Genomic DNA, 15,034 nt, shown 5'->3' with positions numbered 1-15,034 from the left:
CATGTATATCTGTGTATGGCATTTGTGCCTGGTATTCTCAGAGGCCAGAAGAGGATGTCAGGTCTTTCTGAAACTAGAATTACAGATGGTTGTGAGCTGATGTATAAATGCTGGGAATTGAACCTGGGTTCTTTGGAAGAGTAACCAGTACTCTTAATTGTTGGGCCATCTCTCCACCCTTATATGCTATTTACATATTTACAGAAACAAAAAAAGAAGAATCAAAAAAAAAAAAAAAAAGAAGAAGAAGAAGAATCAAAAGGCAGTGGTGTTAGTCACCAGTATTGGGAATTTGATTCCAGTGTACTGATGAATGAATCTTAAAACCAGTGTTCATTTAATCTATAATCTATAATGTTTCTACATCATAATATCAGTTGACATATTTTTTAGAGTATCCAAATGTGCCCTTTTGAGAAATATATATTTAAACAACAGCAACAAAAATATAGTAATTTATAGTATTAATGCTGCTGTTTCCACAGAAGTGGGTATTAGTAATTGCCAGTAGTTTTCCTGTGTTGGATGTGGCAGTGTCTCTTGCTGTGATCTTGCATGAGGAAGTCCTTACTGTCTATGTCTTTTATTATGTTAGCTCTGTGAAAGTTGTCCATCATGCCCTCGAATTTTGGGACTGACTGCTTCCATTTTAAATGGGAAATGTGATCCAGAGGAATTGGAAGAAAAGATTCAGAAACTGGAGAATATTCTTAAGAGTAATGCTGAGACTGCGACTGATCTGGTGGTCTTAGACAGGTATGCGCTGCTTGAGGTTCAGTGGCTTGGCTTGAAGAAGTCTGGTTTTGACTAGTGGGGAGTCTTTGATAGCCTCTGCAGCATCTTGCATTTGGTACCTGTTTCAGTGAACAAATGGCTGCTAAAAGGAATGAACAAAACTGACAAGTCTTTTTTAAAGTACAGTTAGTTACCTTCAAGCACAAGCATCTACCCTTGTTTCTGCAGAGAGCCTCAGATGGAGGTGCTGCCATCTTCAGTGATGGCGTTGCATGGGGTGAGTGGCTGGCTAGTTTATGTCAGTTTGACACAAGTTATAGTTATCTGAGAGAAGGGAACCTCAATTGAGAAAATGTCTCCAGAAAGAAGCTTGGGCTGTAAATAGACAAGCCTGTAAGGCATTTTCTTAGTGATCGATGGGGGAGGGCCCAACGCATTGTGGGAGGTGCCACCACGGGGCGCTTGTGGTCCTGGGTTGTATAAGAAAAGCAGGCTAAACAAGCCAGAGGGGCAAACCAGTAAGCAGCACCCCTCTGTGGTCCGTGCATCAGCTCCTGGCTCCAGGTTACTGGCTTGAATTCCTGTCCTGACTTCCTTCGACGACGACGACGATGAATTGTGATACAGAAATGTAAGCAAAATAAACCCTTTCCCCACAAGTTGCTTTCAGTCATGGTGTTTCCTCACAGCAATAGTCACCCAAACTAAGTCAGCCAGTCCTTCCTGTTCCCTCGTGTTGCTAGACTGAGGACTCCTGTCAGGACATTTACCTTCAGTGTAAAGAGCACACCATCAGTGTGTGCTTGGTTGTTCTGATCTAGACATCTCAGGGCACACTGAAGGAGTCTCAGAGAATTCAGCAGGGTACTTGAAAATATTGGAGAGCAACCTGTTGTTTTGAAGATTGGTTGCAGATTTCTGAAAAAGATGCTGTTTGTATTTTGTAAGTTGTCTTGGTTGAGGAGTTAACAGTTTTGAGCTTCTGTAACTTAATTGACATGGAAGCAGACAGACACATGTGCACAACCTGACCAATACCTTTATAGGAAGGAGCTGTGGCAGTTAGTGAAAATTGCCATTTTGGCAGAATCTAGAATTACCTGGCAGACAAGTCTCTGGCAGATTGTCTTAATTGAGTTGATCAAGGTGGGAAGACTCAGGCAGCACCATTCCTGGTGTGGGGTCCTAGACTGAATAAAAAGGAGAAGTGAGCTGAAAGTGGGCATCTAGTGCTCGGTTTCTTGACTGTGGATGTGATGTGAACAGTTGCTTCAACTTCCTGCTGTTCTGACTTTGCTGCATTATGAACAATATCCCCAAACTGTGAGCTAGAATGCCCCTTCCCACTTCAGTCCCTTTTGTCAGGATGTTTATAACAGCAGCAGCAGCAGACTCAGACAGAAGCCTTGTATAAATTAGTGGGGAAATGGTTGCAGTGAGCAGGAATAAACAGTGTGAATATGGACGTGTATTTGTAAGTAAATAGAACATCCAGTTCACACCAGAATAGTCTACTGTTCTGATTTGGTGTCTTTGTTTCTTTTCCTGTTGCTGTGATAAAGTACCTAGCTGCTTTAAGCTTCTGCTGCCTTTACTGAAATCCCAACCATGATGGACTGTTCTTTGAACTGTGAGCTCAAATGAACCCCATTATCCCTGTGAGGGTAATTTATCTCACAACAAGAAAAGAAACGTAAGACATTTAGGTTAAGAAAAATGAAACTATGTATTAAGTGTCTTTATTGTATTTCACTCACTAAAAATCATCCATATTCTTTTAGTGTATTGTGTACTGTTTGGGTTGTCATGATTTGTGAAAGACAGTGAATCCAAGGAATGACACCAAGAATGAATGAAAGCTGGCAGTTTACCTTACAAAAATACATTAGTATCAACAGAGTCAGTGAAATGGCTCAGCAGATAAAGCCTATCTGAGTTAAATACGTGGGTCCTATCCCTTCCAAGCTCCTGTCCCCACTTCAGAATGAGTGACATGGCACTGTCACTCATTCTGGTGAATGAGTGACCTCATCAAGGTGGAAGGCGAGACCTGACTTCACAGAGTTACCCTCCTACTCCTGCACGATAGCACTCGTTCCTGCCCCTACCATACGGACACAACAACAAATACATTAATAAGTAAAAACTCTTAACATTGAGATCTGCAGGTGTTAAAAGAGTTCAATGGGGGCTGGAGAGATGGATCAGCAGTTAAAGAGTGCTTGCTGCTCTTCCAGAGGACCTGAGTTGGTTCCCACTGCTCATTTCAAGCCGCAACCTTGGACATCTGTACTCGTGTATATACCCATATATAGACACACATATCTTACATAATTAAAAATAACTAAAAATAAAAGTTTTCAGACCATATGTTAAGCTGTACATTTAATGATAAAACATTCCTATTTGACCTCTGCTGATCACTTCTGTTTCTGGAAAATAATTATTGAGTATTTTGAACATTTTTCTTCTCCATTCTGCCTCAGTGGGCAAAAGGTGGCAGTCAACCTACAAAACAAAAACCAATTCTGGGACTCCAGTGAAATCTCTTCACAGAGTTCTTTGAACCTTAGCCTTACAGTGATTGCTTGCACCTAACTCAGTGAAAAGCCAAGTGCCACTAGAGAAGGCATGCTGGAGTCTGCCTTTTTTGCTTAAGTAGAGACATAAACTCAAACTAGATAGAGGTGGTAAATGAATCAGCATGCTGTACTGGATTTTTATAAGATGACGCAAAGGGCATTTGAGGAAGACAGGGGACTTTACAGCTGACAGAACCTTCCAAGGAAGGAGGTTGGTCTTGTTTTGGTGGAATGACCTAATATTGCTGACGTTCATCTCTTTTTCCATCCTCCTTGCATTTGGGTTAAGTCAGAGTAGAGCTCCCAGCACACTTGAGATGTAGTAACAATCCAACTTGCATTCTTTTCTTTTTCCTTTAGGAAACTTCTTGTAAATAATACTTATTTAAAAACAAAAAAGGCTGTATATTTTCTGTGGGGAAATTCAGAAATATGAAAAATAATGATTAAAATAAATACCTAAAATTCTACCACACTGCTAACATTTTGAAATATTTTCTTTTCCTTGTTTTTTAAAAAGCCGTTATGCATTTTCACTGATATTGACAACTTGTTTCTGATTTTAAAGATATACTTCTCAGCCGTGTGAGATTGTGGTAGATTGTGGACCATTTACTGACAGAAGTGGGCTTTATGAAAGACTGCTGATGGAAATAGAAGAAGCACTTAATTTTATCAATGACTGTAATGTATCTGTACATTCAAAGGAAAGAGATTCTACTCTGATTTCCAAACAAGTAAGTATGTGTAGAGTCTCTCCATTGAGCACTGCAGTGAGGGTATACGTCTGTTGAGGATGTTTCCCACACATCTCAGTTAAAGCTATCTTATTAGCTCGGGACGTTTTTTCATTGAACATGTGATAGCTAGCACATTATGGTCAAGGTTGGGTTTGCTTGATAGGCACTTGTATTTGTATGTTATAGCCCTCTCTGCAGGACTTAGGGTTCAGATCGTGCCTGTTTAAAAAGTGAGTCCAGTTTGGTTTGCTTTGCTTTGCTTTGGTCAGAAGAGTTAGTTCCTGCTGGAACTTCTGGACTGAGTTCTCTGCTGTTTGTAACAGGAATAGCCCACACCTGCAGCTGCAGCCACAGCACTCTGCCTTTCAGCTTGTTAGAAGTGAAAAGTATGGGACCCATTCCTGGGCCGCTGAATTGAATCTGAGGAGGGAGGGGGTCCACAGGATTGACTTGACTTTGAAAATGCCTTCCAGTGATCCTGATGGCATTAATGCTTGACAATTAGTAACCACCCTAGGGCTTTGTAGTGATTTTTTTTTTAATATCAATACGCTCTTGAATGTGGCTCAGAATTTCGCATGGTGATTTAATTATTTTTTTTTAAACAGCATGTCCAGATTGGTTTTTTTTGTTGTTGTTGTTGGTTTGTTTTTGTTTTTGTTGTTGTTTTTTGTTTTTTGAGACAGTCACACTATGTATCTTTAGTTGTTCTTGAATTCACTCTGTAGACTAGTCTGGCCTCTGACTCACAGAGATCCACCGGCCTTTGTCTCCTGGGTGCTGAAATTAAAGGTGTGTGCCACTATGCCTAGCCTTGTTTGGGTTTTTTAACCCTATGAATCTTGCTAAATCCATTTTCAGTCCATTGTCTTCACTGGCATATAGAACTGGTAGTTGCCCCATTCGAGCCTGGCTGTGCATTTTTATTCAACTCAGCTGAAGTTAGAAGGTGGGCTACTCTGGACAGGCTCCAAAGTGAGATTCTGGATTTTACTGAATGCTTTCATTACAGTGAACCCAGAGGGGACAGTGCACAGTGGTATAGAACTGTCCAACCTTTGTAGAGGGAAGTGCTGGTGCTAGCCTGGCCAGAATTCACCCATATTTCCTAGCATTTCATTTTAATATTCATTATAATAGAAAAATATGCGTATGAATGACTAGGGAATCTGGAACATGAGTACAATTGAAGGGAAATTGCTTTTGTCTTGCTGAGCTACTGCACTCCATGGCTCTTTACAGTGCTTTACAGCTTTTTACAGGGAACAGATGATGCAGTTACAGTTCTGACAAATCCTGCATCCAAAGTTCAGGTTTTTAAAATCTCATACAGTTGCATATTTTAGCTGCTATTTATTATCTTTGCTGGGAGAAAAGGAGATTGTTCTAGGCATAGGTCTGTGAAAGGGAAGTTGGGATGACCATTAAGCTGTTCCTCTAATGTTAGGGAATTGACCTCTGTGTTCCTGTTGGGGTAAATTGGTTTTGAAGGTGCACTTGAGGACCACTGAAGCTCCAGTTCAGCAGTCTGGAGGATGTGTTGATTGTCTAGCTTTTGGATTCCTTCCCTTTTCCTGTAGATGCTCTCAGACTGCCGTGCAGTGTTGGTTGTTCTGGGACCCTGGTGTGCGGATAAAGTAGCTGGGATGATGGTAAGAGAACTGCAGAAGTACATCAAACACGAGCAAGACGAGCTGCACCGGAAGTTTTTATTGTTTACAGACACTTTGCTGAGGAAAATACATGCACTATGTGAAGAGCACTTCTCACCTGCCTCACTTGACCTGAAGTATGTAACTCCTAAAGTCATGAAACTGCTCGAGATCCTGCGCAAATACAAGCCCTATGAACGGCAGCAGTTTGAAAGTGTTGAGTGGTACAATAATAGGAATCAGGATAACTATGTGTCCTGGAGTGATTCGGAGGATGATGATGACGATGAAGAAATTGAAGAAAAAGAAAAGCCAGAGACAAATTTCCCTTCTCCATTTACCAATATTTTATGTGGAATTATCTTTGTGGAAAGAAGGTACACAGCAGTTGTCCTCAACAGGTAACTGTCGTGGGGAAGCAGTGCTGGGAGGGCCTGAAGAGCCTATAGGCAGGTCTGCTTCTGACTTTTACAGGGTCTCCTCCAGAAGTCGTGTGTCATGCTGTCCTGAATTGACAAAGAGGATGCCTGTAGTCACTTTCTCTAAAGGCTAATTTTGACACAACTGACACTTTTGTCTTAAAAGATGCTAATTCATTCTAATTCAAAGTAGAGAACATACAGAAAAATTGAGTTGAAGTAGAGCATGCCATATTTTATGTACAGTTGCTGGATTCAGCTCAGTTGTCCATCAGTGTTTAATTGTATTTAGATGCTGGATTCAACTCAGTTGTCCATCAGTGTTTAACTGTATTTAGACTCTGTGTTGAGTATTTCTCACACAGCTCTTTACAGGCTCCTAGGATACACTTTATATGAGTATTGAGGGTGATTTTTTTTTATTAAAAATTTTCACCTTAAATGTGATACTGTGAAATACTGTTCTGGTTTCTGGGCATACAGGTCCTGAAGTCCTTAGAGCCTTCAAAATGACAAGTGTCTTTTATATGCTAAAGAGTTGGTTGGCTTCAGGATGCGGTCTGAAATGATCTATCTAGGCAGGATTGGGAGTTAGCTCTTACCCAGTGTTTGGGAAGGAAGAAGGGGCTGAGGGCTGAGGTGATGAGCAGCGGCCACTGATTTAACCAGTCATGCTATATAAGAACACTTTCACAAATCCAGAAGATAAGGGGGGAGAGCTTCTGGTTCACTCAGGTTCCTGCATGGTGTGTGTGCACTTAGACAGGGGGGAGTCATGTGCCCTCCTCGCGTCTCGCCTGGTGCATCCATTCATCTGCATCCTTTATATTAACCTGTATAACAAACCAGCAAACAGTGGCCTGGGCCCTTTGGCCACTCTGAAGAGGATCCTACTTGGGGCTTGTGACTGGCATCTGAAAACTAGGAGCGTTTCTTGGAGACTGAACCTTTCAGGCTTTGGGATTTGATCATGTATCTCCAGGTTGATAGTGCTGGAATCAAATTAAGTTACAGGACACAAGCAGCAACATGTCTGCTTTTACAGAAGTGATTGTTTGCTGGGGAAAATCTGTGCCTTCTAAGGTTACAGAAGTCTTTTCTATTGACCTTTGTGTTTGAGAACATGGGAAGGACCATTGTTCAGTCTTCCAGGCTGCACTGGGGAGAATTTAAAGGTAGATCCATAGTTTAGTTTGGTTTATAGACTGCTTATTAAAACATTCTGAGTTGGAAGAGAATGTTACAAAGTTCTGAAAATATTAAGATAACGGTTAGTTCCTGTTTATATTCTTTTAATTAATACAGTTTTTCCCCCCTGAATATAGACCTGGACACAGAACTGTGCTTTAACTATGTGTCAGGTGGTCATTTACCATATGGTGGGTTTGGGTTTTTGATTGATGTTCTATTATTTCCTTCTAAAGAGCATCCTTATTTTTTTGTACTTAAGGCTGTACTTTTCTGGGAGATCCATTAATTGGCCAAAGTTCAATCCCTGAGAGCCTTTTTGAAAGTAGTCATCTCTAAGGAGAAATTAAGCTTTGTTTCCTGAGGTAATTGGGATTTTTTTTCCTTAACTACTTCTTGAATGTTTAGGAGTTTTAAATTTTTTGAATAATGGGAAATTGGATTGGATAGCAGTCATCTGGCAGTTTTCAATTGGGTGATTTTGCTGGTCACTGAGTCTGGGACTCCTTATGGATATGAATTGAAATAACTTGAGGTACGGAATTATATTTCAACAGGACCTTAATGTTGGAAGGGACCTCACTGAGTATCTAATCCAACCGCTTAGTTCTAAAAATGCCACAGGAGGAAAAGTGATTTGCTTGAAGTTAAATTGCTAGTCAGTGGCAGAGACAGTTCTAGAATCCTCATACCCAGCTCCCGGCTTCCCTTTCTACAATCATAATGCTTCTGGATGTCCCTGAGCAGCAGAACTGAGCACTTTCAGCAGGAAGCAAGCCAGGGGATCAGGAAGCCTGTGACTGATGCTGGGGTGGAAGGGATGAAGGGAAGGTGGTATTTAGACTGAGGAAAAAGCATTTCAGTGGTAAAAGTGTTGAACATTGGCACAGTTTGTTTGGTGCCTCTCTGTGTATAGACTCCCTGCTCTGTGTGTGATGGCATAGGGATGAACGTTTTCTGGGGCTTGGAGAGAATGAGAGTTTATCTTCTTTCTTCCCCCATTATAAGAGCTTTTAAAGAACTCATGCTAGGATCTATGTGTGTTTTATGCAGAGATCTGTCAGTTTTCACTGCAGAATTATTAGCCAGAAAAAAATTATCTAAAAATCAATCACTTCCTGTTTACTTAAGGATCAGATTAATTGTGATCAGTTTTCATAAAATGTGGCTGCAGTTAGTGTTCTAGGATGAATGAAGAGCAGTTTGAGGTTGACTCTATGGCATCTAAATAAAGGTACAGTAGAAGTTTTGTTCTAATACGCTAAGCTTAGAGAAACTTGGTGCAATCTGGAGTCTCTCCTCCTCTCTGTCTGTAAGAGGAGGAGAAGAAGCTCTCGGCACCCAGGCTGCCCGTCTCCTGGGCACAGTCACACTGTGTTGTGTGTGCTCATCCTCACACTTGCAGTCTTCCTCTGTGTGCCCTCAAAGCAGAGCTCACAGCACTCCATGGTGGGCAAGGTAGCTGTTGGCACCCTGTCACAGGTACAGGCGTCAGCAGGTGCTAAGCGCAGTGCTCTTCTAGCTCTGGTTTCCTAGTGTGGTGTGGTGCCACCATTGGACAGACCTAAATTTACATCTTGTCTTGTCTTGAACTTCTCCCTCCCTAATACTCTTCATTCTGAACTAATTTTAGATTTTCAGAGCAGTTGGATAGAGTCCTGTATTTGTTCACCAATTTCCCTATGATTAAGGCCCGTGTCTCAACCAAGGGAACCAACATTAGTTCAGTATTAGTTCAGTACTAGGTGCTGCACCCCTGGATTTGTCTTAGATTTGCCATTTTTTCTTTCTTGTCCTTCAAGTGGTTTCGCTTTGAGATGTAGTTAAGATTAGCCTCAAACTAGGGCTCCTTCTATCTTGGCCATTTGCTGGGGTTACATGCTTGCCTCTATTCCTTTTGCTTTGTTTTGGGAAAGCAGGATCTCATTTAGTCCAGGCTGGTTTCAAACTCATTATATAGCTGAGGATGACCTTGACTCTTCCTCCTAATTGGTTTGATACAGGTGTGTGTTACCACGTCAGCTTTCCTGTCTCCCCCATGGATCATATAGCATCCTTGTATCTCCCCAGTAGTCTCTGGTCTTTCCTTGTGTCTGATGGTCTTGAGGGTCTGATGGCCGGGCATGTCATATGCTGCTGCTCCATTTGGACTGGCTGGTGATCTTCTTAGGGTTAAACTAGGGGTAGGGGATTTCAAAGAATACTGTAGAGATGGCACTCCTTTCTGGTCATATCATACTAGGGACTGGCACAACAAAACCCGCCATTGATGATGTTCAACTTCTTCTTAGTGTCTGTCAGCCTTCCTACTGTGAAGTGTTTATCCTTTTCTGATTTATGCTTTGGAAGCAAATTTCCACATCTAGATTGTCTACAGAAGGAGGGAATGATTAACCTCCACTTCCTGGGGAGGCAGTGTATATATACCTATTGTTTGGAATTATCTTTGACTCCTTTGTCCTGTTTGCCTACCTCTCTGTTTGTATTCATTGGCTCAGTGTAGACTCATGTCTAAATTTTGGATAATATCTCAGTAGACGGTTGTTCATTCAGCTGCTCAGTTGTTCTAATCTGGCTAGTAGGGGCTGTTTGTGGGTAGCTTGTTTGCTCCTTTCACACACCTTCATGCCTTTGCATTTTGTGCACTTCTTTACTTGGTTAACAGATACGTCATCACTGCTCTTATCGTAATAGGGTTTTGTAGATTACTTTAATGTGTTGTTATATGTATCTGTAGTTACAAGGTTCTTGTATCTATCATCTATTGCCATAGTCATAATCAGCCATTTTTGTAAAGGACCTCCTCTCCTCGTTAAACCATTTTATAGACACATATTTTGTAAACTTAGCTAATTTTAAAGCCTACACACCTGTATCTATAAAGTGCTAGTAACATCTCTCCTCCCTCTCACTGTTAGTACACATGAATGTACACAGAAACAAACAGTGCACTGTCCTGTGACTGTCGGGCGTCAGGATAGGAGTTGGGCAGAACCATAGAGGAGTGAGGTTTGGTTTGCTTACATTGACAAGATAGCATGAGGCTTAAGGGATGCTAGGAGGAAAGTGTTGTGCCGTACCTCAAGTACAAGGAGACATTTCAGATGTTTGTGTGTAAACATGTTCATTCTGTTGTGTTTGTATTATGTAGCATGTGTGGTCATATGAAAACAGTTTTCATAATCTAGTTCACATGTACACCTCTCTGTGTTTGGTCATGCCATCCTAACCCCCCTGGGAAGGCACCGTGTGGTACACTCTGCCTGAGTTGCAAAGAGAGGTTGAAAGTACATGTGTGGACACTGAGAAGTGATTTGACAAGAATTGTATGCTTCCTGAATGTAATACAGTTGAATTTTAGTGTTTAAGTTTCATTTTCCTAGTAGTTTATTTTTATGGAACTTTACAAAAATGTAGGTCTTTGGTTAGTTGGGGGGAGGTGGGGTGAAAAATCTGGCTCTCTACTCTCATGTTGTGGATCCAGGGAGAACTATGGAGCTCAGCACACAGCTAGCTATATCAACTCCATTTCAATAGCTACAGGAACAGGGCCTTCTCACCTGTTCCATCATCTGCCAAGAGTTCTTAAAGAAGTTGTGCTAATTGCCCAGCCTGGTCTACCAAGTGAGTTCCCAGAAAGGTGCAAAGCTACACAAAGAAACCCTGTCTTGAAAAAACCAAAAAAAAAAAAAAAAAAAAAAAAAAAAAAACCAAAAAAAAAAAAGAGTTCTTAAAGAAGTTGTGCTAATTGCTTATAGTAGACACTTCTTTTATTTCCCTGGAAGCCCATGGCTTAGGCTTGGAACATGGTTAGGCATTCTCTACATTAGTCTAGCGGAGTAATTTTCTGTTTAATGTTAACAGCACACATACATAACATTACATTAATGCCTGCAAGGTATTTTTATTAATGTGCGTGTTATTGCTTCATCTCTGCAATTTGATGTCAGCATCATTAAGGAGAAATAAATTCCTGTTAGTATTTCCATTTCTTAGCTAATTGAAGCCTGCCAGCTTGGTAATTTGGACAAAGCATATTCTTAATTAGGAGTAACTTGAAGTACATTTTTAAAACCTCCCATTACACTCAGATTGATGCTTATTTATGTAAACTAAAACTAACAGTACATGTTATTTCTAAGGTAATTTATTTCAGATTTGGGGTTTTGGGGGATGCTGTTTGTTTTCATGGGATTCTATTCTTTCTCGCTGACACAGGGTATTCATCATAATAATGAAACAGACCTTGGAACGGGAGATCAGGAAGCTTCTGATTCTAAACGTTTAAAGTCATTGAACCTGAAAACAAACTCTGACTAGCCTGACCAGGAAAGGTTTTGGGGGCACAAGATATTCTACATGGCCACTGCATTTTGCCAGCTCTTTGATATTAGCCTGTTTCATGTATATATTAAAGAAGAATGGTTTGACTTAAAAACGCAACTTTCCATTAGGAATTTATACTACATAGCATGATTTCAGAGGGACCATGTGGAGTCACTTAGGTCAGGTGTGGAACCGTTTATCCTGTGCTGAGTGTTTTGAATGTGGGTATTTCCAAATAGCTGTAATGGCAGCACTGGCTGTTAACCTTCGTTCTGTGTAATGCGATCCGTTCTGTAGCTCTTTTCCATGTTGTAGTCAGAAGGCCCCTTTGGGTTTCTGGCACCATGGGTTAATGCCAAGGAGCAGGTGGGAAGGGGACCATAGCTTAGTGCTCCTTCATAACAATGTGCTGGGAAGTCTTTAGCATAGCTGTGGAAAAGCCCAGGACTCTGCAGGCTAAACTCTGTAACTCATGGCCTGGGGGCCAAAAGAGGATCTGACTGTTGGCCCTTCTTCCCCAAGAACTCGGCTTTTAGTGATCATGCTGTTGGTAAGATGAGCATAGGTGGGCCACTGTCATACCTGTGGAGGAGCATGTGAGGTTAGATTCTGCGCTCACTGCTCTGCAAAGACCTCCACAGAGGAGAGGCTTGTGAGCAGCAGCTATTGAAGCCAGGCATGCTAAAGGTGTGTTGAGCAGTCTGCCATCTTTACATGTGGGTCTTTGTGGTTCTTGTGGGGCTGTGGTTCTCTAACTAGCTTGGTCCCCTTTTGTTAAGTCATTGTCACTAAATCAGAGGTTGGAAGTAAAGTGACCCTTTGACTTGGTGTGAGTTAGCCTTGCATTTGTCATCACAAATACCCACTCTCCAGATGTGTGTGGTAAGACAGGGCACTGGTTTTTCTTGAAACTGTCAACTTGACACAGTCTCGAGTCATCTGCGAGGAGAACCTCAATTGAGGAATTGGTCTAGGGGTGGGAGAGATTGCCTTGCTTGTTAATTGATGTAGGCAGGCCCAGCACTGTGGATAGTACCCTCCCTAGCAGGTGGAACTGAGTTATATAAGAAAGCCAGCTGAGTATAATCTGGCTTGTGAGCCTTCCAGCAAGTGTCATCCTCTGTTGTTCCTGCTCTACTTCTTTGGTTGTGAAGTACGTTCCTCGGTCAGAGGTAATGCTGTGTGGAATAGCAAGCTGGACTCCCATCAAGTTCCTGCCTTGAGTTAATAAATATCCCAGCTTCCCTCAATGATGGACTGTGACCTGGAATTGTAAGCTGCAATAGCCCCTTTCCTCCCCAACATTGCCTTTGGTAACAGTGTTTCGTCACAGCAGCAGAAGTGGAACTACAGCAACTGTTCTGTTAGGGATGTTGGCCCAAGCAAGACAAGAACAAGGAGAACCTCTGGACATGTATTCCTATCTTAAAGGAGACCTTGGAGTAGATTTGAAGGGTCTGGAGAGATGACTCGGTGGTTAAGAGTGCATACTGCTTTTCCGGAGGTCCAGTGTTTGGTTGCTGTATTGAGTGGCTAACAACAGTCTGACTCCAGTTTCAGGAATTCTGATGCCCTCTCCTGGCCTCTGTGGGCACTGTACACATGCGGTGCACAGACAGACAAGCAGGCAATATGCGTGGGCACACTGAAGGTAGAAAAATGAAAAATAAGAAAACCCAAAAGTTAAACTATGTCCTCTTGGAAGTGTTTAACTCCACATGTGTCTTACATCCTTAGATTGATAAAGGAAGCTGGCAAGCAAGATCCAGAGCTGGCTTATATCAGCAGCAACTTTATAACTGGACATGGCATTGGGAAGAACCAGCCTCGCAGCAAACAGATGGAAGCAGAGTTCCGAAAGCAAGAGGAGGTGACCGTGACAGCAGTGCTTCTTAACACGCTGAAAACCTGGGCCCTGAAACCCTCCTGCAGAGTCCCAGCAGTTACTACTTCATTTTCTTACCAGGAAACTGAATCTAAAGATGCTGAAATCTAAGTGTGCTGGCAGACAGGATCCATTTGTTTGTTTGTTTTCTATTTCACTTCAAATTAGCAGATTAATTTCCCATACAGGCACGTGGTCTTAGCATTTGAGCAGATTCCAGGTCTGGGAAGTAGAAGAGCCAGTCTGAGGTCTCTGTATGAAGAACAGCATGTGCTATTTAACTTAGCTGTGTTGGGAAATACAGCAGTTACTTTTCTTATAACTGACAAAATCCCCAAAGAAGCCACTTAAGGAAGGAATGGTTTATTAGGCTTCGTGATTTGAGAGTATACTCTATTATGGTAGGGATGGTATGATGACCGAAGTGTGAGCCAGCTGGTCCTGTTGAATCTGTAGTAAGGAAACAAATAGATGAATACCTGTGCCTAGCTTTCTGTCTCCTTGTTGAGACCTAGACTCCAACACATGGAATGATGCTGCCCTGCATGCATTTAAGGTAGATCTTCTCACCTCACTTAAACTTTTCTGAAAACATTTTTACAAAGAGGTCCAGGGGTTTTTGTCTCCCAAGTGATCTGGTCTAAGTCTCATCAAGTTGACTAATCAGGATTAGCCATCACAGATGGTAATGTGATTTTAAATTCTGTGTGAAAACACTTGCCCTTCGTTTTAATCAGTTTTGTTTTCTTTAAATTAAAAGTTTCTCAGGTACTAGGAAATAAGCAAAGCTCTGCTTCTGACTTAATTCCAAGTGCCCTTGGAGAGTTTAGTGATGCAGCTCTGGCATCTTTGCAGAGATGTTGGCACAACACAGTCTCCCAGACAATGGGTGCCACTGTGGCAGGACAGAGTAGCAGCAGGTCTCCAGGAAGGGGTCCACTGCATCACTTACTTGGTTAGATAATTCGTGGTCAGTAAAGAGAAGCCTGAAGCCTAAAGTCTGAAGGTGTCCGGTGAAAAGTCCTATCATTAAATCAAGACCAGTGGGCATGTACCTGTGGCCTTGTTGGTTCTAGAACACTGTTCCCTTCCCTAGATTGACCTTAGAGATGTAGTGTGCCCAGGGAATATGTCAGAAGTGATTTTCTAATGTTTTCTTTGGGAAAGTTCTTAGAATTGCTTTTCTTGGTGAATTTTTTTCAGGTACTTAGGAAATTTCGAGCACATGAGACTAACCTGCTCATTGCCACAAGTGTTGTAGAAGAGGGTGTGGATATTCCCAAGTGCAACTTGGTGGTTCGTTTTGATTTGCCCACGGAGTATCGATCATATGTTCAGTCTAAAGGACGAGCACGAGCCCCGATCTCTAATTATGTGATGTTAGCAGATACAGACAAGATAAAGAGCTTCGAAGAAGACCTTAAGACCTACAAAGCTATTGAAAAGGTGCAATCACAAAGTTAACCTGTCTTCTCTTTATGTGTATGCATGGGAAGAGAAAAAGGTG

The 15,034-nt window shown here is 41.8% G+C and overlaps 1 protein-coding gene across 8 annotated transcripts in view; it reads left to right on the top strand.

Moving 5' to 3' along the window:
* The window catches only part of Dicer1 (dicer 1, ribonuclease III), a 68,628-nt gene that overhangs the window by 25,913 nt on the left and 27,681 nt on the right, over positions 1-15,034 (top strand). For all 8 annotated transcript variants that reach the window (XR_013044476.1, XM_006997027.3, XM_076551311.1 and 5 more), the window contains 5 exons: positions 596-756; positions 3,886-4,054; positions 5,638-6,110; positions 13,380-13,512; positions 14,731-14,973. Coding sequence is in view for 7 of the 8 variants with exons in the window: in XM_006997027.3 (XP_006997089.1) it covers positions 596-756; positions 3,886-4,054; positions 5,638-6,110; positions 13,380-13,512; positions 14,731-14,973 (1,179 nt within the window). In the remaining variant the exon portion in view is untranslated. The remainder of the gene's footprint in view (positions 1-595; positions 757-3,885; positions 4,055-5,637; positions 6,111-13,379; positions 13,513-14,730; positions 14,974-15,034) is intronic.

This window comes from Peromyscus maniculatus, chromosome 14, assembly GCF_049852395.1.
Source record: "Peromyscus maniculatus bairdii isolate BWxNUB_F1_BW_parent chromosome 14, HU_Pman_BW_mat_3.1, whole genome shotgun sequence".
Classification (NCBI taxonomy): Eukaryota; Metazoa; Chordata; class Mammalia; order Rodentia; family Cricetidae; genus Peromyscus; species Peromyscus maniculatus.
Note: the sequence above shows the minus strand (reverse complement) of the source record. Positions and strands in the feature narration are given on the sequence as shown.